The sequence below is a fragment of the Lethenteron reissneri genome, chromosome 68, assembly GCF_015708825.2.
Source record: "Lethenteron reissneri isolate LAM-NWPU_2019-01 chromosome 68, ASM1570882v1, whole genome shotgun sequence".
Lineage (NCBI taxonomy): Eukaryota > Metazoa > Chordata > Hyperoartia > Petromyzontiformes > Petromyzontidae > Lethenteron > Lethenteron reissneri.
The window spans coordinates 2,070,821-2,097,599 of NC_083846.1; the positions used below are offsets into that span (position 1 = coordinate 2,070,821).

General features: G+C 52.5%; 2 protein-coding genes across 2 annotated transcripts in view; both read left to right on the forward strand.

Moving 5' to 3' along the window:
• Positions 1 to 2,223: 2,223 nt before the first annotated feature.
• Positions 2,224 to 12,988, forward strand: HSPBP1 (HSPA (Hsp70) binding protein 1). The gene is given in 8 exon segments (XM_061579045.1): positions 2,224 to 2,533; positions 6,496 to 6,751; positions 7,195 to 7,244; positions 7,246 to 7,420; positions 8,819 to 8,977; positions 10,786 to 10,879; positions 11,657 to 11,768; positions 12,748 to 12,988. Coding segments are annotated over 8 exon segments (1,059 nt in total). The 5' UTR covers positions 2,224 to 2,395; the 3' UTR covers positions 12,823 to 12,988.
• Positions 12,989 to 22,909: 9,921 nt separating this feature from the next.
• Positions 22,910 to 26,779, forward strand: part of LOC133360301 (serine/threonine-protein kinase BRSK2-like) — a 33,903-nt gene continuing 30,033 nt past the window's right edge. Inside the window, exon 1 of the mRNA XM_061578945.1 lies at positions 22,910 to 22,964. Within this exon, the coding sequence (XP_061434929.1) occupies positions 22,910 to 22,964 (55 nt within the window). The remainder of the gene's footprint in view (positions 22,965 to 26,779) is intronic.

Consider the following 26,779-nt stretch of genomic DNA (forward strand, 5'->3'; position numbering starts at 1 on the left):
CATTACCTCCCGTGGCCACTAGTCTACTCACTGCAGGCTGACTTCCCTGGCATTACCTCCCGTGGCCACCAGTCTACTCACACTGCAGGCTGACTTCCCTGGCATTACCTCCCGTGGCCACTAGTCCACTCACACTGCAGGCTGACTCCCCTGGCATTACTTCCCGTGGCCACTAGTCTATTCGCACTGCACGCTGACTCCCCTGGCATTACCTCCCGTGGCCACTAGTCCACTCACACTGCAGGCTGACTCCCCTGTCATTACCTCCCGTGGCCACCAGTCCACTCACACTGCAGGCTGACTCCCCTGGCATTACCTCCCGTGGCCACTAGTCCACTCACACTGCAGGCTGACTCCCCTGTCATTACTTCCCGTGGCCACTAGTCCACTCACACTGCAGGCTTACTCCCCTGGCATTACCTCCCGTGGCCATCAGTCCACTCACAATGCAGGCTGACTCCCCTGGCATTACCTCCCGTGGCCACTAGTCCACTCACACTGCAGGCTGACTCCCCTGGCATTACTTCCCGTGGCCACTAGTCCACTCACACTGCAGGCTGACTCCCCCTGTCATTACCTCCCGTGGCCACTAGTCCACTCACAATGCAGGCTGACTCCCCTGTCATTACCTCCCGGGGCCACTAGTCCACTCGCACTGCAGGCTGACTCCACTGTCATTACTTCCCGTGGCCACTAGTCCACTCACACTGCAGGCTGACTCCCCTGTCATTACCTCCCGTGTCCACTAGTCCACTCGCACTGCAGGCTGACTCCACTGTCATTACCTCCCGTGGCCACTAGTCCACTCACATTGCAGGCTGACTTCCCCTGTCATTACCTCCCGGGGCCACTAGTCTATTCACACTGCAGGCTGACTCCCCTGTCATTACTTCCCGTGGCCACTAGTCCACTCACACTGCAGGCTGACTCCCCTGTCATTACCTCCCGTGGCCACCAGTCTACTGACACTGCAGGCTGACTCCCCTGGCATTACTTCCCGTGGCCACTAGTCCACTCACACTGCAGGCTGACTCCCCTGTCATTACCTCCCGTGGCCACTAGTCCATTCGCACTGCAGGCTGACTCCACTGGCATTACCTCCCGTGGCCACTAGTCCATTCGCACTGCAGGCTGACTCCCCTGGCATTACTTCCCGTGGCCACTAGTCCACTCGCACTGCAGGCTGACTCCCCTGTCATTACCTCCCGTGGCCACTAGTCCATTCGCACTGCAGGCTGACTCCACTGTCATTACTTCCCGTGGCCACTAGTCCACTCGCACTGCAGGCTGACTCCCCTGGCATTACTTCCCGTGGCCACTAGTCCACTCACACTGCAGGCTGACTCCCCTGTCATTACCTCCCGTGGCCACCAGTCTACTGACACTGCAGGCTGACTCCCCTGGCATTACTTCCCGTGGCCACTAGTCCACTCACACTGCAGGCTGACTCCCCTGGCATTACTTCCCGTGGCCACTAGTCCACTCACACCGGAGGTGCAGTGTGCACCCCAAGTGAAGAAGAAGTAGAACCGCTGGTCTCCTGCTCTCTACGAACTCCTCGTTATCCTCCAGCCTCAACATCATCAAGGACTGATACTCGACACGTTGCACAAGTCTCCCTGTGAGACGCGCACACGACGCTGACAATCCACTTCGTTGAGCTGTCGTTAGTGATCGACAGGTCGCTCCTGTAAAATAATCTAATTGCTCGAGAGTGGGCTTTGCCGGGAATAGTTACAAGAGCTTTGTAGCTCATCGCATTCATCCTGCAGTGTCAATATATTTTATGATATTTGTTAAAGGAGATCGCATTACATCATTGGACGTTATTGCATCACAGCATGACGACATTGTATTACAGCATGACATCATTCCATTACAGCATGACAGCTGCATTACAGCATGCCATCATTGCATCACAGCATGACATCATTACAGCATGACATCATTGCATTACAGCTTGACATTGCATTATAGAATTAAATTATTGAATCACATTATTACGTCACTGCATTACTGCTTGGCATTGCATTACAGCGTGACGTCATTGCATTGCAGCTAACATTGCATTACAGAACTGCATCACGGCATGACGTCATTACATCGCAGCCATGACATTTTATCGCAGAATGACATCATTCCCACACACCATGACGTCATCGCATCGCAGCATGTGCATCGTATTGCGTGACGTCATTGCGGGTGGCGGGAACTCACGTCGAGACCACGTGGTTTGTGGTGGGGGGTGGGGTTGTCCCCACAACCCACGTGGCCTCCTTGAACCCAGTACAGTGGCTGTCAGGGCTGCAGTAGTTCACGTCTCCCGCTCTTCGTGCTGCCAGCTCGCTGATCGTGACCACAGTCACGGGCTCCAGAGGCGTCGGGCGTGACCACGATGGCCGAGGGAGGAGGTGACCCGGGCCGACCCAGCCGCATTAGCGACCTCCCGGGGCTGCTGAGGCTCGCGGTGGAGGCGGGGAGCGAGGAGGATGCGGCGCCGGGCCCGCAGGGTCCCCTGCCGATGTCCATTGAGGTACGGACTTAGCCGGGTCTTCCCCGGCCTTCCTCGGGCGTTCCCCCGGCCTTCCCTCGGGCCTCCCCCGGCATTCCTCAGGCCTCCCCCGGCCTTTCCCGGCCTTCCCTGATCTCTCCTGGCCTTCCCTGATGTTTACAGTAATGTCTAGGCCTTCCCCGGTCACTCCGGCCCTTCCCTAATAACGGCCTTCTCTTGTATGATCTTATCTCCCCGGGATTTTCCTCGTATTCTAACGCACTCTTTGGCATTCTCCGGTCTCTTCTGCCCGTCTCTCGTGGCCTTCCCCGATGTCATTTCCCGTCATTCGCCGGCCTTCTCCGGCTTTCTCGAACGTTCCCCAATGCCCCTCCCCCCAAAGCCTTCATGGCCTTCCTGTCACCCGCCCGTGCCGTTCATTCCTCCGTCGTTCAGAACGTCGCAGACTTTTCTTGAAATGCCACGGGCTTCCACGACCTTCTTTGAAATTCTGCAGCCTTCTTTGGCATTCCGTGGGGTTCCCCGGCCTTCTCGGCCCTTACTAATAATGCAACGCGACTGAACTGACATTTGTCCACACGTGTTGGGATACAGACTGTGTCGTCTCATCAACCACACTCTGTTCAACCACCCACACAGCACTCACCCACCCACTTAACCACTCGTTCACTCACTCATCCACTGATCCAGCCACTCACCCACCCACTCATTCATCCACTCACTCACCCACCCACTCATTCACTCACTCACCCAACCACTCATTCATTCAGTCACTCACCCACCCACTCACTCACCGACCTACTCACTCACTCATTACCCACCCACTCATGTATCCACTCACCCACCCACCTACTCATTCACTCAACTCACTCACCCACTCATTCACTCACCCACCCACTCATTCACTCACCCACCCACCACTCATTCACTCACCCACTCATTCACTCACCCACTCATTCACTCACCCACTCATTCACTCACCCACCCACTCATTCACTCACCCACCCACCACTCATTCACTCACCCACTCATTCACTCACCCACTCATTCACTCACCCACCAACTCATTAACTCACCCACTCACCCATTCACTCACCCACCCACTCATTCACCCACCCACTCATTCACTCACTCACCCACTCATTAACTCACCCACTCATTCACTCATTCACTAACCCACCCATTCATCCATTCACTCATTCACCCACCCACCCATCCACTCACCCACTTATTGACACATGCTCTCACCCCTCTCGACTACTAGTTGGTAGTGTACCATGGGTACCGGTTCCAATAAAGTTCACGCGCCGACTCGGTCTTACAGACACTCATTGTGTTGCGTCTCCACAACCATACTGTTCGACAAACTGCAAGTCACAACAACAACAACAACACACTCATTCACTCACCAACTCACCCACCCACCCCAACCAATGACTCACCCACCCACTCACCCCCACTGCAGCTTCTCCCCCTCGTCCCGTTACCCGAGCTCGTACGATAATAACCGCGTGTGAACTCTCTATTACACCTTCAGCAGTGCTGTTTGTTCCTGGCCTCTTGGCGTTTTGAGCCTCCGGTGTTCATCAGTTGTGAGCTCAAAAAACGAATGATAAGTTTCCCTTGACGTTTCAGGACCGAGCTTCCCCGCTGGGTCTTCTGATTTTCTCCGACCCCCTATGAGTCACTTATAGAATGTGCATTCAGCTTCTCAAACCTTCCAGACGTTTCGTAACGACACCCTTAACCACAACGTGCACGTCGGGAGTCGCGGAGAATCTGGTTACGGTTATTGTTGTAGGTCTATTGTGAACTTGGGGCGTCTGATAGACCTAATTGAATTGGCTGACCCGTGTGTGATAGGTAAAGAAGGGACATTGCACGAAACGTCGTCTTTTAAATTTTAATTGTTTTCTATAAAGGCGACAGTGTTATCGACGCGTGTGATGGGCAGGTAATGGCAAAGGCGCCAGTCCTTTAACTGCTTGCTCAAGCCACTGCTAACAGAAGGGCCTTTGAATAATAAGGCACTGTTAATCTATATAAGATGAGAGGCAGCTTTAGACAGCCGTTCTAGAGAGTACAGCAGAGGTCGCAAACGGGTTTTGATTCCTTACCCGTACCCGTACCCGGCCGCACCAGGGTCGCAATCGGGTACCCGTACCCTACCCGATACCCGGCTACCCGTACCCGGCCGGGTGTCAGGTAGGGTACGGGTATCGGGTACCCGATTGCGACCTCTGGGATGAAGTCATGTTACAGGCGCGGGTTGGTTGATTCTAGGAACTTGAAGTGTGAGAAGAGACAAGACGTTGGGAAATGAGTGACAAACGGTTACTCACCAGTGACTCACGGCCTACCCGTACCCGGCCGCACCAGGGTCGCAAACGGGTACCCGTACCCGGCCGGGTACGGGTAGCCGGGTATCACCTAGGGTACGGGTATCGGGTACCCGATTACGACCTCTGGAGTACAGTTATGGTCTAGACATCCCGTGAAATACTGGACATCTTTGAAAAAAGCTTTCTAGCTCATCGGATTCCTCCAGTATAAATAAAAATTCCGATTTTGAAAGGGGTGTGAGTACCCACACTTTGCCCCCACCACGTGGGATGTGCCACGATCGACTGATGGGGGATAAAAGCGAAGTGGGGGGATGTGGGGGCAGTGCCGGATTATCCCAGTAGAAAAAGTAGCTACAAATGTAGTAGCTACTACATATGCAAGTCGTAGCTACGGGCCCCGCACTTTCAAAGAGCCCCGCGCTAAATGCTTTCAAGCTATCAATTCCGTAAAATTTCGATTTAAAGCTTTCGTGACTGCAGGGATTCATCTTCTTGGTTATTTCGGTAAAGTCACGTAGAAGGGAAATAAAAAAATAATAAAAATAAAACAATATTTCTATCAATTCCGGTTCGGCGATTCTGCACTTGCTCTATTACTATAGCACTATACCGCCTTCAACTTTTATGAACGACCGGGTGTTTAAGGTGAGCGATTAGTCGTATTATCTGGCTGTATAGCAAATGAAAAAATACAATTACTATAGCAAGTAAAAAAATTGTGTTTCAATATTTACGTGTTTTTTTATATTTAGGGCCCCTTTATAACATATGCTACAGGCCCCGCACTATCTTAATCCGGCACTGGGGGAAGGGGTTTAAGAATCTCTGTCGGGGATTCAACTTCGGAGTGATAATCGTGACACCTACAGGGTAGCAGTCCGTGCGATAACCTCCTGCTCATAATTACCTCCTGCGAGAACAGGTGTGATTGGGTTTTTTCGTTGTGTAAATCTGAACTTAATACTGGAATGCAACGTGTATCATCCCAGCGCGTCGTCAGAAATGACTTGTCTTTAGACAACAGGGACGTTTGTAGGCACGTGTGTATCTACGTTGAACTTCTTCCGCTACTCGCGTAGCCAACCGTGCTAATCGGAGGTGCGGGACGCTGACGGAGGCTATGGAAACACAAAACTGATAAGTGCGCAGAGAAGCTTGGCGAGGGTGGGAGCGTACTTGCTCGGAATAATAACACTGAGACCACGGAGAAAGGAACGCACGGGTCATGGAAACGTACATGTCCTCCTGCACCCTCCTCCTCTCTTGCTTCTCTTCCACTCTTTTCTCCCCTACCTCCTCTTCCCCCCCTCCCCATCCTCATCTCCCCTCTATCTTCCTCCTCTCTCCTCCTCTCCTCCACAACATTCTCCCCCCCACACCCCATTCATGGCGTCATTCTCCAACTTCACTCCGCTCTCTCCGGCTTTCTCCTCTTCCCCTCTTCTCTCCCCTGCCTCCTCTTCCCCCCCTCCCCATCCTCATCTCCCCTCTGTCTTCCTCCCCTCTCATCCCTCCCCTTTCCTCCCTCCCCTCTCCTCTCCTCCCTCTCTCCTCCCCAACATTCTCCCCCCCCACACCCCATTCATGCCGTCATTCTCCAACCTCACTCATCTCTCTCTCTCTCTCCGTCCCCGGCAGAGGAGGCAGTGGCTGCAGGAGGCACTGTCGGTGTCCATGAGCAGCGCTCAGGACGACGTTCAGCTCATGAAGCAGGCCCTCGACATCCTGCGGGCCGGGCCGGGGGGCCATTCAGAGGCCCACCCTGGGCCGTCGCCGCTGCCGCCGCCGGAACCCGACGCGGAGGCCCCGGAGGATCTGCCGGAGGTGACGACGCGGCTGATTAACGCGCTGGACGCTCTGCTTGACGTCACCGACAACATCGACAACGCTCAGGGTGGGTGGGCGCACACGGCTAAGGCCCCGACTCCCCCCCCCCGCCCCTCTCCCACCCTGGTCTCTCGCTCGGGACGTTGCAGCAGTCGGCCAGTGAAGGCCCGGTCAGGCGGCCCACGTGACCAGCAGCCGCGGCTCGCGCTATGCCTAGAGGAATACCGGATGTGGATGTGTCCTCTAGATTGAATACAACATTGTATGTGTGTGTGTGTACTTGGTGCGCTACTCAGCGGGCAGCTGTCTCTTCTGGTGGTTGCGCTTTGTGCGCCCCTGTGTTTTTTAGAACGCGTCAACTGCTACTGCCGCCGCACAGAGCTAGGAGGGAAACCTGCGTTGCGCAGTAACCCCGTTACTCTCACGCCTTTCACCTCTCTCTGTCCCCTCCGCCTCCTTCACCCTCCTTCCTCTCCTCTCCGCTCCTCCCCCCCCTCTCCCCCGAGCCAGACTTCTGCAAGCTGGGCGGCATGGCGCTGGTGGTGCAGCGCTACCTGGACGCGGACATGCGCCGAGCTGCGGTGGCGCGCCGCCGAGCTGGTGGCGACGTGCGCGCAGAACGCGCCGCGCGTCCAGGAGGCGGCGCTGGAGCTCGGGGCGCTGCCGCGGCTGCTGCGCCGCGCCGACGCCGACGCCGACACGCGCGTGCGCGTCAAGGCGCTGCTCGCCGTCTCGTGTGAGTCCCTCTATCCGGACGTCGTCCGCTGTGGCTGGGGGATGTTGACCACCTCGCCTGGTGTGCAGGAGGTCGTGGGTTCGGATCTCCACCCTTGGCGCCTGTTGTATGTTTGGAGTTTTGCGTGTCTCTCTCTCATCATCATCACGGTGGCTAGGAGATGTTAACTATCTCGCCTGGTACGCAGGGGGTCGTGGGTTCAGATCTCCACCCTTGGCGTCTGTTGTATGTTTGGAGTTTTGCGTCTTTCATCATCATCACGGTGGCTAGGAGATGTTAACTACCTCGCCTGGTGTGCAAAGGGTCGTGGGTTCGATCCCGACCCTGATGATGCCTGCTTCTATATTTTGAGTTTGCGTGTCTCTCTGTCTCTCTCCCCGTGGTCGCGTGGAATTTTCTCCACATCCTCCGGTTTTTCCCTCCACATATAGAATCAACACGACGCATTTGGCTGCTATAAATTTCCACGTGGCAATGAGTCACTGTCATTTTCGATGTCCAGGTCGCTCCTGAAAAAGAGCTACATAGCTCAGTGTGGGCCTTACCTGGTAAAATAAAAAAGCTTTATCGTTTTAGTCCGTCATTGTCATTGTCAACGACGGACGGGCTACATGCACATGTTGCAGGTCCTCTCGCGAAGCGTCGTAGGCTCGCTTGCTGGCTGGCTGGTAGGGGTCTGAGGTTGCGGGACGGACGGTGCCATGTGGGGGTTGACCGACCGACTGAGATGTCTGGCAGATGCACCGCCTGCGCTGTTCACCGTGCCGGCTCGCCACCCCGCTGCGTGTTGATTGATCGACTGAGAGAGATGATAATCTTCTCGGTTCTTTTTTGGGATGCTGCGGCCACAGTGGCTACGCCGCCACTGCTACCGCCGCCGCTGCTGCTGCTGCACGTGGCTGCCGGTAGTCCAGTCCTGTGTGGAGGTGTTGCGAACCTCCATTCTTGCGCGAGGAGCGCGTACCCCTGGTTCGCCAGGAGAGGGGGCAGTACAGCAAAGTACGGATGAATATCATCTGTCCCTTTCACGCGTGCATTTCCTCACATGTAATAACCACTTGGCCGAAAAACATCTTCATATATAGAGGACCGCAGAGTTTGGGCAATCGTTGGCTCGGGCTGCCCACCGCCTGGGTGCCGCCCCTTTAACCGCTCGCCTGCGGTTCCTCCTCGGCGACAGCGACGGTTGCGGTTTGTCGCGAGCGGCGACAGCGTTTTGTTTTTGTTTACTTGGTTTTACTTTTCGTCATTTTTTAATAAATACATTTTTTTTTTTACTTTTTTAAAAGTTAAAGAAACATTTCTTTGTTTAACTTCATACATTTTTCTTTCCATTTTGACTTATTTTCACTTTACTTTTGCTTCACTTTTTTCCAAATTTTCTGTTTTTCTTCCCAGGCCTGGTGCGCGAGCAGCCGCTGGGTCGCCTCGCGTTGGCGCAGGGAGACGGCTTCTCGGTGCTGCTGCGAGCCATGCAGGACCCCGGCGAGAGGCCGCGGGCCAAGGCCGCCTTCCTCCTCCACAGCCTTCTCATGGCCGCACCGAGAACCACGGTGGGTTTGGCGCTGGGGTGGCGAGGCGTCTACTCCCTCGCCGGGTACGCAGGAGGTCGTGGGTGGGTGCTCGATCGCGACCCCTGACGATGCCTGCTGCTGCTGTATATTTGAAGTTTGCGTGTCCCTCTCTTTCCCCGTGGTTGCTAATTAATTCCCACGCGATGATAATAAGCCCACTTCGTCGAGCTATCATTCGTGATAGCCAGGGCACTTCTGAAAAGAGCTACGTAGCCCAGTGGGCCTCTGCCTGGAAAAATAGAAAGTTTAAAGGTTCCCGCGGCACTACTGCCACCGCCACCACAATGGCGGCAACAGCAGCAATAGCGGCAGGCAAGCGGCCAACTCACCACGGTGAGGGTGGTGACGTCGCCGCAGCATTCGTGCCAGGCTAGGTGCACTTGCGGGTCGTCCCGTGAAGTGTCCAAGGCTTGCTTGCTAGCAGGAGGTCATGGGGGACGGACTCAGGCGGTGACGTGCGTGGGTTGACCGCGTGAGCCGAGATGCCTGGCAAGTGCACCGCCTGTGGTCCCAACTTGTACCAACTCGCTGCGTGTTAGCCGCACACCAGAGGTCGCGAACGGGTTTTGATTCCTTACCCGTACCCGGTCGCACCAGGGTCGCAATCGGGTACCCGTACCCTACCCGATACCCGGCTACCCGTACCCGGCCGGGTATCGGGTAGGGTATGGGAACTCGATTGCGACCTCTGGGATGAAGCCATGTTGCAGGCGCGGGTGGGTTGATTCTAGGAACTTGAATTGTGAGAAGAGACAAGACGTTGGGAAATGAGTGACAAACGGTAACTCACCAGTGACTCACGGTCTACCCGTACCCGTACCCGGCCGCACCAGGGTCGCAAACGGGTACCCGTATCCGGCCGGGTACGGGTAGCCGGGTATCGGGTAGGATACGGGTATCGGGTACCTGATTGCGACCTCTGCCGCACACATACAGACACGCAGGTGTGACATCCAGACGCATACGGGCGCAGAGAAAAGACGAAGGTTCCTCCGATAGGCCTTCACAGACTGTTGGGGCAAGTGCTGTTAGCGAGCACCTATGAAGGCCGGCACGGCACGTGGGTGGGTAGGTGGCTAACGCCACGCCTGGCCACCTTGTTTCCCCAGTTGTGATGTTTACACGCTGCACCAGGTACTCATTTAATGGCGAGTCGAGTTAGGGGGGAGGCCTGGTCGATGCGCTACCCACACGCATCAGCCCATCTCTTCTCTAGCCCATATCGTGCCTGTTTAGCCTGCCGTGTCCAGCCTAACAGAAGCTGCTTGGGCATGTGGTGGCAGGAGAGACACGCGAGCTACGTGACGCTGCCAACTCGGCCTCGCCTCTCCCGGATATTTCGAGGCTCTGTAATCCTGTCTGGTTAAACTCCGCATGGATCGTAGGCAGGCCTGCCTCAATGTTTGTGTGTGTGTGTGTACACGTGTGCGTGGGGAGCGGTAGTGTAGTGGTTAGCGCGCTGCACTACGAACCTGGCGACCCGTGTTCGATTCCCGCTCACGGCAAACACCAGTGACGATTATCTGAACCGGTCCTGGGCCTCCCCTAGGTCGAATCAGCCTCAAATGAGTACCTGGTGTGGTGTGTATACATCACCGCTGGGGAGACAGGCGGTCGGGCGTGGTGCTGGCCACCCACCCCCTCGTTTGTGTACCGTTCCGGCCTTCATAGGTGCTCGCTAACAGCACTTGCCCCTACAGTCTGTTAAGGCTATACGGGGGATCTTTGATCTTTGTGCACGTGTGTGGATATGTGAATGTTTACACCCGTGTGTGTGTGTGTGTGCAGAAGAGCTGTGCGCGATGGGCATGGTGCAGCAGTTGGTCGCCCTGCTGCATGCCCCCCATGAACCCTTCCACGAGCATGTGCTCGGAGCACTGTTCAGGCAAGTGCCTGCACACCTACAACATGTATGCACACCTACACACCTACAACATGCATACACACCTACAACATGCATGCACACCTACACCTACAACAACATGCATACACACCTACAACATGCATGCACACCTACACACCGACACAAAGATCCCCCGTGTCGCTTTAACAGACTGTTGGGGCAGATGCTGTTAGCGAGCACCTGTGAAGGCCGGCACGGCACACGAAGTGGTGGGTGGCCAGCACAATGCCCGACCGCCTTTGTCTCCCCATTGGCGATGTTTACACACCGCACTAGGTCCTCATTTGAGGCCGAGTCGACCTAGGGGAGGCCTATGACCGGTTCAGATGATCGTCACTGGTGTTGGCCGTGAGCGGGAATCGAATTCTGGTCGCCGGGTTCGTAGCGCAGCGCGCTAACCGCTACACCACCGCTGTACTCACCTCGACAAAGATCCCCTGTGTAGCCCTAACAGACTGTTGGGGCAAGTGCTGTTAGCGAGCTCCCAACAACAACAACCGCCATTCGCCACTAAGTGGCGGTGACGTCACCACGACGCTTGTGCCAGGCCATGTGCACCTTGAGGCCACGTGAAGTGTCGAACGACCCGCTGGCAGGAGCTTCCTACACGCACACATACACAGACACACGCACACCTGAACGTGCACACTGCATCAGCATCAACGACCTTCAAGCAAAGCCCTCCACACACACACAGAGCACCGTGCGCCGGAGCGGAAGAGTAACGCCCGCGCGCGTGCACCGCGCCTGTCACCGCAGCCTGGTGTCGGGGCACGGAGCGGCGCTGCGCGAGAGCCGTGCGGCCGAGCTGCGCCTGCGGGAGACGCTGCTGGAGAGGATCGGCCTCCTGGAAGGCTCCGAGCAGCACCTGGTACGGCACCTTCCCCTCCCATCGCTCCTCCTCCTTGCTGTGGTGTGGCAGCCTCTCCCCGACTCCGGCGTGAAGAGCCGTTGTATTGCACTCGCACTTGAACTTTTGTGGTCCTTGATAACACTGGTCAACACACTTTTTCTGGCATAAGGTATATCCAACGGTTTTTAAGGTCAAGTTTTCCATTCTACGTGACTTTACCGAAAGAACCAAAAAGATGAATCCCTGCAGTCACGAAAGCTTTAAATCGAGGTTTTAAGGTAATTTTGGGGTGCTGATTCCAAATCTGGCATCGTTTTTTGTCTATCACATCGGGTTTTTGAGATATCAAATATTACATTTTCAATAAAAACTGCGGAAGAAATGTTTTAAATAAATGTGGATATCTACATTAAATTATATTATAAACACACTATCCTAAAAATACAGCACCATATTTTAACACTAAAGCAGTCACTGACTCGCAACAACTTGCAATCATAGGTGACAGAGTTAATTTCGGGTAAAATCAATGAAAATGGGGTATACCGATAGCATAAAAATGAGATGTGATAGAGCAAATCTGAGATGAGATTTGGAATCGGCACCCTGAAACTAGTCGAGAACAGCTGCAAAAGTCCAGGCCAGAATTTTTTTTTTGTTGACCTGTGTAATAGTTGCTTTAAGTGAGGGCATAGACAGCAGAACTATAGGCGGTTTTCAAACCTTTGGGGCAGCTGCCGTTGAATGATCTTGATCCAAACTGCGCACACGCACGGAATCTAGGAAACTGCTAAACGGCCGAATCAGACGCGCGCCGCAGAACTTTTTTGGGATTGCGCGACAAAGTCGCACCGATGTCGTGACGAGCCGCTGTGTGATGCACTTTGTGACTCATTTTGTGATGCTCCGGTGTGTGATGCCCTTTGTGACGCCCCAGTGTGACATGTCTTGTGACGCGCCGGTAACGTGCTGGTGTGTGCGCGTGTCGCGGCCGCAGGAGGCACTGGAATTTTGCCGGACGCTGCTGCAGCTCACGGAGGCGCCGGGTGAGGAGGTGGCGATGGACCGGTGACGCCGGCGGCGGTGGCGGCGGCGACGACCGGGGAAACGCTCCCCGCGATCCTCCCATGAAATGGGCGCCGAGTTCGCGACCGCGTCTTAACGCCGCGCGTCTCCACGCACGCCACTCCCTCTTTGCCCGGTGCCGCGCGCGGGCGGTGGGCCAGGTTTCTTAACCCCCTTTTCCCAGGCGGTGAGGAGAGCCGGCGCTAACGATTTCCCAAGTTCTGCGATCCTCCATGCACGAAGATGTTTTCGGCCAATTAACCCTCTGCCGTCTCTGAGACCGTCTTGCAAGTTGCAAGGGGCGGGCGGGTGCCCCGTTCACCGCCGACTCTCGGAACGCGGCGCGATGCGGCTCGGCGATTATTTTATTTGGGGAGGCGTAGCGCCCCGTTGTTATGTTAAAGACGTGGCGCTCGCCGCAGAGAACCCAGCGACGCGGCCGCAACCCTCCGATAGCCGGCGGGCGAAACTGCGACGCTGGAGGTTTTGTACGTCTTCCAACCTGAAGACGTTGACCGGTAAAGCTTACTGCATTTTAGTTGCACGCGCTTCACCGGAACGGAATCTGAAGAAAAGCCGACGACGTGCACGTACGTCGCGTACGTCGTCGGAACGAAGGGAGGGTTACATCCCTCCGGCCCTTGACCCCCGCAGCCGCGGTATGAACGGGGGCCACCCAGTAAAGACCGGGCAACGTTCCACGCTTAACCGGCCACTCGGTGGGGAGGCCCTCGTCCAACGGCGGATGCGCGCGAGGGCTCGAGCCGTGCTGCACGCGCAGACGATGGCGGCTTCGTGTGGCGCAGATGCGGTCCGAGGTCTTTGCTTGCAACCCGAAGAGAAACCGCGGGGAGAAGTTGAGGGGGGAGTGTGGGGGGGGTCCCTGTCAAAGTTACGCCCCTGGAGGTTCCGATTTATTTCACTCGCGGCCGTGCACACAGGGTCAGCCGACAAGCTCCACGTTGCTCATGGAACCCCCTTGTCGCTGAACGTTTCCAAACGACGACGACGATAAATATTTTTCGTTCTGCGGCGTCGTCGTCGTCGTCATCCGACGACTTTCACGTGAATCGCATCGCTCGCAATCGCCGAGGAGCCGGCGTTACCAACAGTTCAGTTGCCCGAGCTCTGCATGCCTCTATATATGTGAAAAGATGTTTTTCGGCCCGTCGGCGGGGCGAGTGTTTTAGACGTGCGAGAGGAAAGCGGGGGAATACCCACGCTCGCCCACGAGGAGGCAACGCTCGTATCCCCGCACGGATGGGACCGGTGATATTTAGTTCGCAGTTTGCTTCAGCGCCACCGCCACCTGGCAGAGCCCCCGGGCACGGCTCCACCTCGACGCCCAACCCACAGCGAGTTTGGCAGCCCGTCCCTGCGGAGGTCCACCACGCTGCCGCCTCCCAGAGCACCGGATCACAGACTGCCATGTGCAGGGCAGAGGTCGCAACCGGGTACCCGATACACGGCTACCCGTGTGTCGACGCTGAAGTAATCCCGAGTGCTGGACTGCGCGTGTGTTTATGTAGGGAGCGGTGGTGCAGCGGTTAGCGCTACGCCGCGCTGCGCCACCGACCCGGCAGAGGCCCGAGTTCAATTCCCGCTCGCCAACACCGGTGACGATTTAACTGAATTGTTCCCGAGTCTCCCCAAGGTCGATTAAGCCTCAAACGAGTACCTGGTGTGTTGTGTAAACATCGCCACTGGGGAGACAAAGGCGGCCGGGCGTGGTGTTGCCCCCCCCCCCCACCACTCGTGTGCCGTGCCGGCCTTCATAGGTGCTACTCGCTAACAGCACTTGCCACTACAGTATGTTAAGGCTACACGGGGGATCTTTGTCTTTGGTGCAGAGAGTGACCGCCCCGTGAAGAATTTCTCAATGGGCTCTCCCAACTGTAGATAACCGGTTCATTCATAATTCACAACCGCGCTTCCCTCCCCTATCCCCCCTCACCCCGCACATTCCCAACTGCCCTCCCCCCCCATCTTCGCGTGTACGAACGTAGTATGGTCCACATGGCCTGTGTTGTTTCTCGAGCACTGTCATGCCCGTGGAACGTACCATTATTTTAACGGGGGTGATCCCACATTTTCGCTTGTCGGCATTTCTAAGCATCCACATCGCACACCGCGCACACCGCGCATGTTAATGCCTTTGCCCTGCCCTCTGTTCGAACTTGGACGCAGCCTGCCTCGTCGCGAATGTGAATCGTCACGTTGCAGTAATGCATGCAAGGTTTTCACTGTTGATACCTGGTTGAAGGCGGTGTCAAAATATATAATTTGTATCCCTCCGTTATCGATTACACGCCGTTACAGTCACTGGAGGTTGTATGACCATACTTCACCGCTTTGGTCAGAGGAGGTCGACGGGGAGTGGAGGGGGTGGTGCGTGAGCCGATTTAAATATCGCAATAACTCCTGTCGTCGCGGAAAAGATGAAATAAAATGCCTCCTTCATATCCAGTATCCGTGTGTCCGGGTGAAAGAAAAATACAATTTAGTTTAATCATGGGACCTCCTTTGCCAGTACCAACATGTGAGAATAGGTTTTCCCCCTTTTTTCTGGCAACAAAACAGATGTTGAGATGTTAAAACGCCAAACTGAAACATTCCTGCGGAGGGAGCTGGTAGGAACGTTGGGTTGCTCGGTCAATGGCCAGGGTCAACGGCAGCGTGGTGTATTCCGCAAATATGGACGACTGTGAGGGCGGGCACAAGCCGGCGTGAGTAGGTTAAACGTTGAGTTTTATAAGGGCACCACGGGGTGACCAGTCCCACCCCACCCAGCCCCTCACCACCCAGCCCCTCCCCACCCAGCCCTCCCTGCACGTCGGACGGACACAATAATCCTCTGTGGGCTGGTGTAACCAGGAGGTTCCTAACAGTATTAACCACAATACGTGTGGTCAGAATGCAAAAAAAATTATAATCAATGCATCGTCTTTGAAACTGGGCCACACCAGAGACAGCTTTCTTTGAGCCTCGTCTCAAAACGGTGTTTGACCAAAGTGGAAAACCTATTCTCATGTTTTTGGTACTGGCAAAGGAGGTCCCATGATGTAGTTGCTCCCCCTGATCCCTCATTACTCTGATAGTGCGTTGTCTTTGAGCTGTGTACGCCTTTTGACGTCCTCTGGTCTAACACCGTTTTGAGACGAGACTCAAAGAAAGCTGTCGCTGGTGTGGCCCAATCAGTTTCAAAGACAATGCATGTATTCTAGATTTGAAGCTTTCGTGACTGCAGGAATCCATACTCTTTGGTTCTTTCGGTAAAGTCACGTGGGTAGAAAAAAGAATAGATCATGACGTTTCGATCGCAACGCATCAGACGATTGCTTGCGTTGCGATCGAAACGTCGTGAGAATGTTATTGTTTTATATTTTTATTATTTTATTGTTTCCCTTCTACGTGACTTTACCGAAAGAACCAAGAATATGAATCCCTGCAGTCACGAAAGCTTTAAATCGAATTTTGGTGTTGAGATGTTAAAACACCAAACTGAAACCTTTAACAAGTAATCGTGTCACTGCATTAACCACAACACTTGTGGTCAGAATGCAAAACAAAAAACACACTCTGATAATATATTGATTATACTCTTTGGTTCTTTCGGTGGTAAAGTCACGTGGGTAGAAAAAATAATAGATCGCGACGTTTCGATCGCAACGCCATCAGACGATTGCTTGCGTCGCGATCGAAACGTCGTGATCTGTTATTAAATCCTTTATATTAAGTTCGCTTGCTTGCTTGCGTGCTTGCTTGCTTGCTTACGACCGTGCAAACCTTTCGGTCGTTTTTTAACCCACTTCCCGTGATCCAATCGAGCTGACATTTTGCACACAGACTCGTTGTGCGAGACAATGTTCGTGAAAAAAAATTCCAAAATTTTACACTGTTTAGGGAAAACAAATTAAATATTTAATTACCAATTGTTTAATACTGCAGACAATCATCTGACCAATAGGTGGCAGCCATCTCAAGCCAGAGGACGAGAGGACTCTAGCCGCCACGCATATAAAGGATTTAGAGTGAAAAACTTTGTTTTTACGGGTTATACTTATTTCTACCTTAGTGACTTTACCGCAGGAGAAGGTGCTACTGTACAGCGAAGTGTGGACTAATCCCCATCTGTTCATTCCTTCTGTACGGGGATAGAGTGTTGCCCCCTCGCACGTTGCTTGGGTTATCTCTGCGGTGTCCCCGTTTTCCTCCCACACGTGTAGAACAACAACAACAATATTAAACACTGGTCAAGGATTTGGCTGAAACCCGCTTTAATTAAAACGCCCCCTAAACGTAATGGCAGGATCCTGCTGAAAACGTCCCACGACTAAGTGTGAATCTCCTGGCTAAACAAGTCAACGTGTAAACGACAACGTGGATTTCTGCTGCTTCAACACAAGGGACACGCACAAAAAAACAAAGAACGGGACTGGCTTGGACACGTGGTGGTCTCATCGGGCCGGCTTTTAATCGATGCTGGATAACTGCCCAGATGTTCTAAGGGTTCCTGGTTTCTACGTCAACTTATATATTTTTTAAAAAACGTCACTCAAAATAATCGACAGCGTCGCCGTTTAAAAATCTAAAAACATTAATTAATGATCTCGGTAAACAAACATTCACCGTTTAAATGTGTGCTTGGTGTCTGCTTCATACGCAAAAGTCCACACGAGGCGGTGGGTGGCCAGCACCGCGCCCGGCCGCCTTTGTCTCCCCAGTGGCGATGTTTACTACGCACCGCACCAGGTACTCATTTGAGGCTGAGTCGACCCAGGGGAGGCCCAGGACCGGCTCCCGTACAGTATTCGTCACCGGTGCTGGTGGCCGTGAGCGCGCTAACCGCTGCACCACCACTCCCCACAGCACACAAAGACAAAGATCCCCCGTATAGCCTGTAACAGACTGTTGGGGCAAGTGCTGTTCGCGCTGCACCACAATACACTCACAAAGACATAGATCCCCCGTGTAGCCTGTAACAGACTATTGGGGCAAGTGCTGTTAGCGCTGCACCACAAAACACACAAAGATCCCCCGTATAGCCTGTAGCAGACTGTCGGGGCAAGTGCTCTTACCGCACCACACACATACATCACACACACAGACACACGCACAAACACACACAACAAAGATCCCCCATATAGCATTAACAGACTGTAGGGGCAAGTGCTGTTAGCGAGCACCTATGAAGGCCGGAACGGCACACGAGGGGGTGGGTGGCCAGCACCACGCCCGACCGCCTTTGTCTCCCTAGTGGCAATGTTTACACCCCGCACCAGGTACTCATTTGAGGCTGAGTCGACCTAGGGGAGGCCCATGACTGGTTCAGATAATCGTCACTGGTGTTGGCTGTGAGCGGGAATCGAACCCGTGTCTCCGGGTTCATAGCGCAGCGCGCTAACCGCTACACCACCGCTCCCCACAAGACTGTTGGGGCAAGTGCTCTTAGCGCTGCACCACAACACACACAAAGACAAAGATCCCCCGTGTAGCCTGTAGCGGACTGTCGGGGCAAGTGCTCTTACCGCACCACACATGCACCACACACACAGACACACACACAGACGCACGCACAGACACACACGCACACACAGACACACACACAACAAAGATCCCCCGTGTAGCCTTAACAGACTGTAGGGGCAAGTGCTGTTAGCGAGCACCTATGAAGGCCGAAACGGTACACGAGGGGGTGGGTGGCCAGCACCACGCCCGACCGCCTTTGTCTCCCTAGTGGCAATGTTTACACACCGCACCAGGTACTCATTTGAGGCTGAGTCGACGCACACACACAGATGCACACACACATACAGCACACACACATACAGCACACACACAGGGTGCAACAGCCTTTGCCCGTGATGACTTATTCATGCTAATGCGAGTCGAGCCAAACGGCGATCAATAGCACGCAGCGGGGACTGCATCCAGAACGGCCCCGTCTCGCAGTGGGGGGTGGGGGGGCGCTGTTAGAACAGCGACGCACGTGGCGAAGAGACGGGGAACTGAGCGGCATTGCAATGCGCCGGTGTGGGATGTGAGTTCGTTATAATTGGGGCATCGTTGTTTGTTTTTTTTGTGTTGGAAACTAATTTCAGGCATCTTCTTGGTTCTTTCGGTAAAGTCACGTAGAATGGAAATAATAAAGTAATACAAATAAAACATAATAAAATGATTCTCACGACGTTTCGGCCACAACGCAAGCAGCCGTCCTCAGGTGAAGAACAGGTCTGTCAGAAAGACGCTGGTCGAAACGTCGTGAGAATTATTTTATTATGTTTTATTTTTATTATTTTATTATTTCCCTTCTCCGCCAACCCCACCAGCAGCGCCCTCCCACGTGAGCCATGTGAGGTCATCATTGGGGCCGTCCATAAATGACGTCACGTACCTAGGGGCGGGGGGGGTCAGACATTTGTGACGAGGGGGGGAGGGGGTTTGAGAAGTGTGACGTCACATCAAAATGCTCAACTTTAAATAAATATAGACAACACGTTCTACTTATGATAATTGGTTCTTTACCCTTCTATCTGGCAACAAAACTGACACCTTTTTGCAAGGAGTCATGTTTGCATAGACCGCAATACCTGCAGTCATAAACTGGCAAATGAGGTCCCCATAGTGTAGATGCTTGCCCCGAGCTCTCATACTCTGATGGTGCATTGTCCTTGAGTTGTGCGCCTTTTGGCGTCATCTGGTCCAACCCATATGAGACTAGGCTCGAAGGAAAGCTGTCTCGGGTGTGGACCAATCAACTTCAAGGACAGTGCACATTATCAGAGTTATGTCTTTTGTTTGTATTTATGACTGCAGGTATTGCGGTCTATGCAAACATGACTCCTTGCAAAAAGGTGTCAGTTTTGTTGCCAGATAGAAGGGTAAAGAACCAATTATCATATTTTTACTGGCAAATGAGGTCCCCATAGTGTAGATGCTTGCCCCGAGCTCTCATACTCTGATGGTGCATTGTCCTTGAGTTGTGCGCCTTTTGGCGTCATCTGGTCCAACCCATATGAGACTAGGCTCGAAGGAAAGCTGTCTCGGGTGTGGACCAATCAACTTCAAGGACAGTGCACATTATCAGAGTTATGTCTTTTGTTTGTATTTATGACTGCAGGTATTGCGGTCTATGCAAACATGACTCCTTGCAAAAAGGTGTCAGTTTTGTTGCCAGATAGAAGGGTAAAGAACCAATTATCATATTTTTACTGGCAAATGAGGTCCCCATAGTGACGTTCTACTTAGTTAAATAGACTTTTTAATAAATGTTTTCTCCTACAACGTCAGAGTGCAGCGCCACATTAAATACGCACTACAATGACAATAGTTTAAAGCGATTTGAAGCATGTTATAGTTTCAAAATGGAAATATAGTTTTCGGGGGGGGGCAGAGCTTTGTGACGTCATATTTGAGGGGGGGGGGTCTGACGTTTTGTGACGAGGGGTCAAAAATCGTCCAAAATCGCGTGACGTCATTTATGGACGGCCCCATACTTCACCACCAAGTTGGTCGGCGGCAGAGGTCAAGGCCGGTGCTGAGAGCCGGCGCCTCTGATGTCAGCCGTGGCCTGGGATGGGAGTCGGGGTTTGCACCTTTGTCAGAATCGGAATGTTTCTTTGTACCGGAGGAATCCGATGCGCTACAAAGTTCTTTGTCACAGATGTTCAGTTTACCTCTCACAGCAAGCACTGCTCCGTATCGCCGTAAGTTGCACTCGTCCGTACGTTACTGCACAACACACTAAATTGTGTTGTTACGATTTAATAATTCACTCAGCCTTAGGAAATTCTGATGTCGATTTCTACATCTTCATTATATGTGATTGCATCATCGTGACGACAACATTATCGTCATGACGACATCGCAATGATAATGACGTCATCATCATGACGACATCATACACTACACAAAACACTAGTCTATACACTACACCATAAACTACACTATACACCACACTATACACTACACCATACACTACACTATGCATTATACACTACACTATACACGACACACTACACCATACAATACACTATACACTAGACTATACACTACACTATACACTACACCAAACACTATACACTAGACTATACACTACACTATACACTACACCATACACTACACTATACACTACACCATACACTAGACTATACACTAGACTATACACTAGACTATACATAACAACTATACACTACACTATACACTACACCATACACTACACACTACACTATACACTAACACTATACACTACACTACACACTACACCATACACTACACTATACACTACACTATACACTACACCATAAACTACACTATACACAACACTACACCATACACTACACTATACACTACACTATACACTACACTACACACTACACTCTCCTAGTAACTAATTGTCGCGTTTTGTCTACGTGACAATGGCTGCGTCGGGTGGTGGAGGGTTACGACACAACATTTATACTCCCGCGATCTAACCCTCCAAAAAAAAACCTTGACTGTGAACAGAATAACTCATACTCTTTGGTTCTTTCGGTAAAGTCACGTAGGTATAAAATAAAATAATTCACGACGTTTCGGGCGCAACACAAGCAATCATCATCAGATGGGGAAGCATGGCCTGCTTGCTGAGGCAGACTTTTAGGTGCCTGTTGAGAACTCCGTGCAAGGACCACCCTGGATTGGAACCACATTGGGACTCCGTTCGCGAGCATCTTGTGGAGGCTGTGAATGTGAACTCCCTCGCCTGGCATACACGAGGTCGTGGGTTCGATCCCGACCCTCACGATGCCTCTTGCGTGTTTGTCTACGGGACCACCGGGGTTTTCTCCCTCCACGTTTAGAATCAACATCTCGCGTTTGGAGTATTTGGCTGCTATATAAAAAATCTACGTTGAGCTATTCATTTGTGGCGGGGCTTTACCTGGTAAAATATAACAACAACAAAACAATTGGCGATGTTGAATAATCCTTGCCAGGATCTTCCCCAGCACACAATTGAGAGAGGAGACGAGCCTGGTGATTGCTACAATCAATGCACTCGACCTATTTATATATATTTTTAAAGTGTAATCACCGGGGCATCCTTCCAATCCTGCGGAACCCGTCCCGTGACCCAGCCTCTTATAATTGCGTCACACAGGGCAGACCTGCACACACACAATTGCCACCTTCCCTCTCAGCAGTTGACTTGGAAGGTCGTCTCATCAGCCAGCCACACACACACCCAGGGGGATGGCCACTTCCTCCAATGTTTGAGGCGGCACTGCTCCGCCAGGGCTAACGCCACATTGCCCCGCGATGACCTCTGAGCAGAGGGATTTCCCCTCCCCTGAGAGCTCATAGAAATGCTCGGCAAGTCTGCAAAACATTGCTCTTGGAGTTCAGAGATCACGAGATCACACTCGTTCCCCTAAGGATGGTAATAGACTCGGGTGAGGCAAAGCCATTTGTGTTGATGGACTTAAAGGATCGGTTGGGATCGCGTGTTACCGAGGCATTTTTCATCTCATCGTCAAACCGCGACCGCCACTCATCCTTGCAGCGCCGCACGGCTCTCCGAACCTCTGAGCGGAGGCTACGGTGGGCCTCCTCGTTCTTGGACGTGGAATATTGTGGCCCAGTGGTTCTAAACCAGTTGCTGCAGCCTTGCAGCACGGGTTAAAGCAATGTACAATGTTAATAACTACTTATTCTTAGGTTTTTTCGGTAAAGTCACGTAAGTAAAAATTAAAATAAAAGTAAAATACAAATAAAATAAAAATCACGACGTTTCGGAGGCAACACAAGCTTCCGTCTTCAGGTGGAACCGTCGTGATTTTATTTTATTTTTATTTTACTTTTATTAATTTTAATTTTTTACCTACGTGACTTTACCGAAAAAACCTAAGAATATGAATCCTTGCAGTCACGAAAGCTTCAAATCTAGAGTTAATAACTACATCCGGTTCGATGAAACAAAGGAAATTGTTGCTAATGTGCTCGTGCTTAATTTTTTTTCTTTTCGATGATTTACCTTCAAGAAAAACAAATTTGGTCACGTCTCGCAGTGATGCACCACCAGGCTAAGAAGACGAACCGATGTTGTAGACGGTGGGATGTGGGCCTGCCTCGTTCTCCCAGCTGACTACAAGACCTTCTCCATCAGCCAGGGTCTCTAGCGAGGCCCGGAACTCCACGGGTACAATGCTGGTGATCCCAGCTGCAAGCGACGATCAACTCATACCGTGCTGTTTTTATTTCCACGCTTTTTATTGAACTCACTGTCTGTTGTATGCTCAAATCTTGTAACTCAATTTTAACCCACTTCCCAATGTGGTATCGACTGCAAACTTGGTATACTTATGTCATACTGATGACAATACTATATTCTATTATAAAAATACATATTTTAAAACATTCTTTTATATTTGTCATGTTTCGGCTTGGGTCTAATTGCCCACACTTAACTAACGTTGGCTGTAATTCGCTATGGTCCCTTACGTTATGGCAAGCTTCGGGGCCACTTACTGGAGTCGTGGAGTTCTTCCATTACTAGTACATTTCATTAAAGCGTGTTTTAAAAAAAGTTTTTCAAAATATGACTTACGTTTTTTTGTTCGAATGGTAGATGCTCACCACCACCGTAATGGAAGAACGGAAGGCGCGTCTCACACATTCCGTCACCACGTGGCCCAGCAGATGTTACGAGAATAGGTTTTACCCTTTCTGTGAATAAACGAGTTGTGTTAAGATGTTAAAACACCAAACAGAAATATTGCGCAAGCAATCATGTTACTGCTGCGTTAACCAAACAGAGTACTTGTGGTGAACATGCAAACAAAAAACATGCTTGATTTGAAGCTTTCGTGACTGCAAGAATCCATACTCTTTGGTTCTTTCGATAAAGTCACGTAGTTATAAATAAAATAAATCAAATCACGACGTTTCGATCTAAAGGCCTTTACAGGCTGACTTCTTTGCCTGTTAACGACCGCTTGTGTTGAGATCGAAACTTCGTGATTTATTTTATTTCTAACTACGTGACTTTACCGAAAGAACCAAAGAGTATTACAAACACGCTCTGGTAGTATACGATGCGTTGTCTTTGAAACTGATTGGCCCACACCAGAGACATCTTTCTTTAGAGCCCAGTCTCTAACAGCGTAAGACCAGAGGACGCCAAAAGGCGACACACAGCACAAGCACAATGCTACTTATCAGGACATTCATCCAGCATATATTCTTGCCCCGGAATGCGTCCGTGATGCCGTGCATCAATGTGTGTGGCTCACGTTGAACTCCTGTCGCCCTGTTTCGTAGCGGGCGGGGGGAGGGGGACAATAAACTAAACGCCAAAAAAAACCCACGTGGATGATGCGCTGGTGATTCGACAAGGCCATGGGGCTGCACAGAATTCGAGCAGCCTCCTGCTGCCCGTTGTAGAGCTGATCTGGCCCAGATGCTAGCGTCATGATGCCACTCAGACCCAATAATATGCCTCCGTCCCGAGGGGCCACTTTAGCCATCGCTTGAGACGGGAGGTCCATACAACGGCACCCGAATGATCGGCCCTGCCTCCTTGCATCAGCGTCACACAGCGGGGAACGGTGGCGTGGTGGTTTGCGCACTTGTGCTACGAAGCCGCCGACCTAAGTTGACACACACACACACACGTGTGTACACATCTTCACGCACACAGTCACACACGGACACACAATTACACACGCACAATCAGTCTTACAATAGACAGACAAAGATTCCCCGTGTAGCCTGTAACAGACTGTTGGGGCAAGTGCTGTTAGCGAGCAGCACCTATGAAGGCCGGCACGGCACACGAGGGGGTGGGTGGCCAGCTCCACGCGATGTTTACTACACACCGCACCGGATACTCATTTGAGGCTGAGTCGACCAAGGGGAGGCCCAGGACCGCTTCAGATAATCGTCACTGGGTGTTGGTGACCTTGGGCGGGAATCGAACTCGGGTCTCTGGCGGGTTCGCAGCGCAGCGCCGCTAACCGCTGCCCCACCGCTCTCCACACACACAGCCACAACAACAGCCACTCGCCACTAAGTGTCGGTGACGTCACCACGGCGCTTGTGCCAGGCTAGGTGCACCTTGAGGCCACGTGAAGTGTCGAACGCCCACTGGCAGGAGGTCACGGGGCAGACCCAGCAGGTGCCACGGGTCGACTGACTGAGACGACTGGCCGATGCACCACCTGTACCTCCCACTGTACCAACTTGCAGTGTTTTATCAGCCCGGCGCTCTGCTCGTTGTTGTGAGCGTCGCTCCTCCGCCCTCCGTTGTTGTTGGAGGGCGACTGCCTCCAACTGCCCAGTAGTAGCGTCCTTCACGAGCCTCCTCCACAGAGGCCGATCTTGACACCGCTGGTACCAGTCATCGGCAAGTCCACTCAGCTCCACGTCCTCTTGTACCACATCACTCCATCTCTTCTCTAGCCCGTGCTGCGCCCGTTTAGTCCCCTCGATCCGGCTGAACAAAAGCTGTTTAGGCATGCGGTGGCTGGGCATGCGGGCTACATGACCCAGCCAACGCAGCCTTACCTGCCGGAGGAGCTCACCGATGGGACTTTGTCCAGCCATACACGCGTATATCAACAAAACAAATCATCACACACACACCGGGCAAACGCCACACCACACGCACACATGCCCTGATTGAGGAGTAAACGCATGGTGGCCAGGGAGAGACAAAGGCGGACGTTGTCTCACCTAGAGACGCACGAGGTGATACGAGGAGACTGAGACACGCAGATGAAGACACTGACACGGAGAGACAGATACACGGAGACATAGAGAGAGACAGAGACACACAGAGAGACACACAAAGAGACACACAAAGAGACGCACAAAGAGACACACAGAGACACGAGACAGAACACCGAGACAGAGAGACACACAAAGAGACACACAGAGACAGAGAGACACAGAGATACGAGACAGAACACCGAGACAGAGAGACACACACAGATGCATAGCCGCGCAAGACCTGGCGATAGACGCAGAGACACACAGATACAGACAGAGACACACAGGCAGAGACACACAGACACAGGCACAGAGACACAGAGACACAGACAGAGACACACTGACAGAGACACAGACAGAGACACAGACAGAGACAGAGACAGGCAGAGACACACAGACACAGGCACAGAGACACAGAGACACAGACAGAGACACACAGACACAGACAGAGACACAGACATAGACACAGACACACAGACACATAGACAGAGACACAGACAGAGACACACAGACAGAGACACACAGACATAGACAGAGACACAGACACAGACAGACACAGACACAGAGAGACAGGCAGAGACACAGACAGAGACACAGAGAGACAGGCAGAGACACAGAGACACAGACAAAGACACATAGACACAGACAGAGACACAGACAGACACACAGACAGAGACACAGACACAGACAGAGACACAGAGAGACAGGCAGAGACACAGAGACACAGACAGAGACACAGACACAGAGAGACAGACAGAGACACACAGACACAGAAAAAGACACAGAGACACAGACAGAGACACACAGACAGAGACACAGAGACACAGACAGAGACAGAGACACACAGACACAGGCAGAGACAGAGACACATAGACACAGGCAGAGACACACAGACACAGACAGAGGCACACAGACAGAGACACACAGACAGAGACACAGAGACACAGACAGAGACACAGACAGAGACACAGAGACACAGACAGAGACACACAGAGAGAGAGAGAGAGATCGGAGCACAGACAACGATACACTCAGACTGAAAAAAAAAACCCGAAAAAAACCGAAATGACGAACGAAGCGAAGTGCCGACTACACCGAGCATCTTCTTGTTTCCTCTGATCGTAAAAAGAAGAGAGAGACCGGGTGGAGAGGTGGAGGAGGGGCTGGGGGGGGAGAGAGAGGGGAGAGGGAGGGAGGAGAGAGAGGGGGAGAGAGAG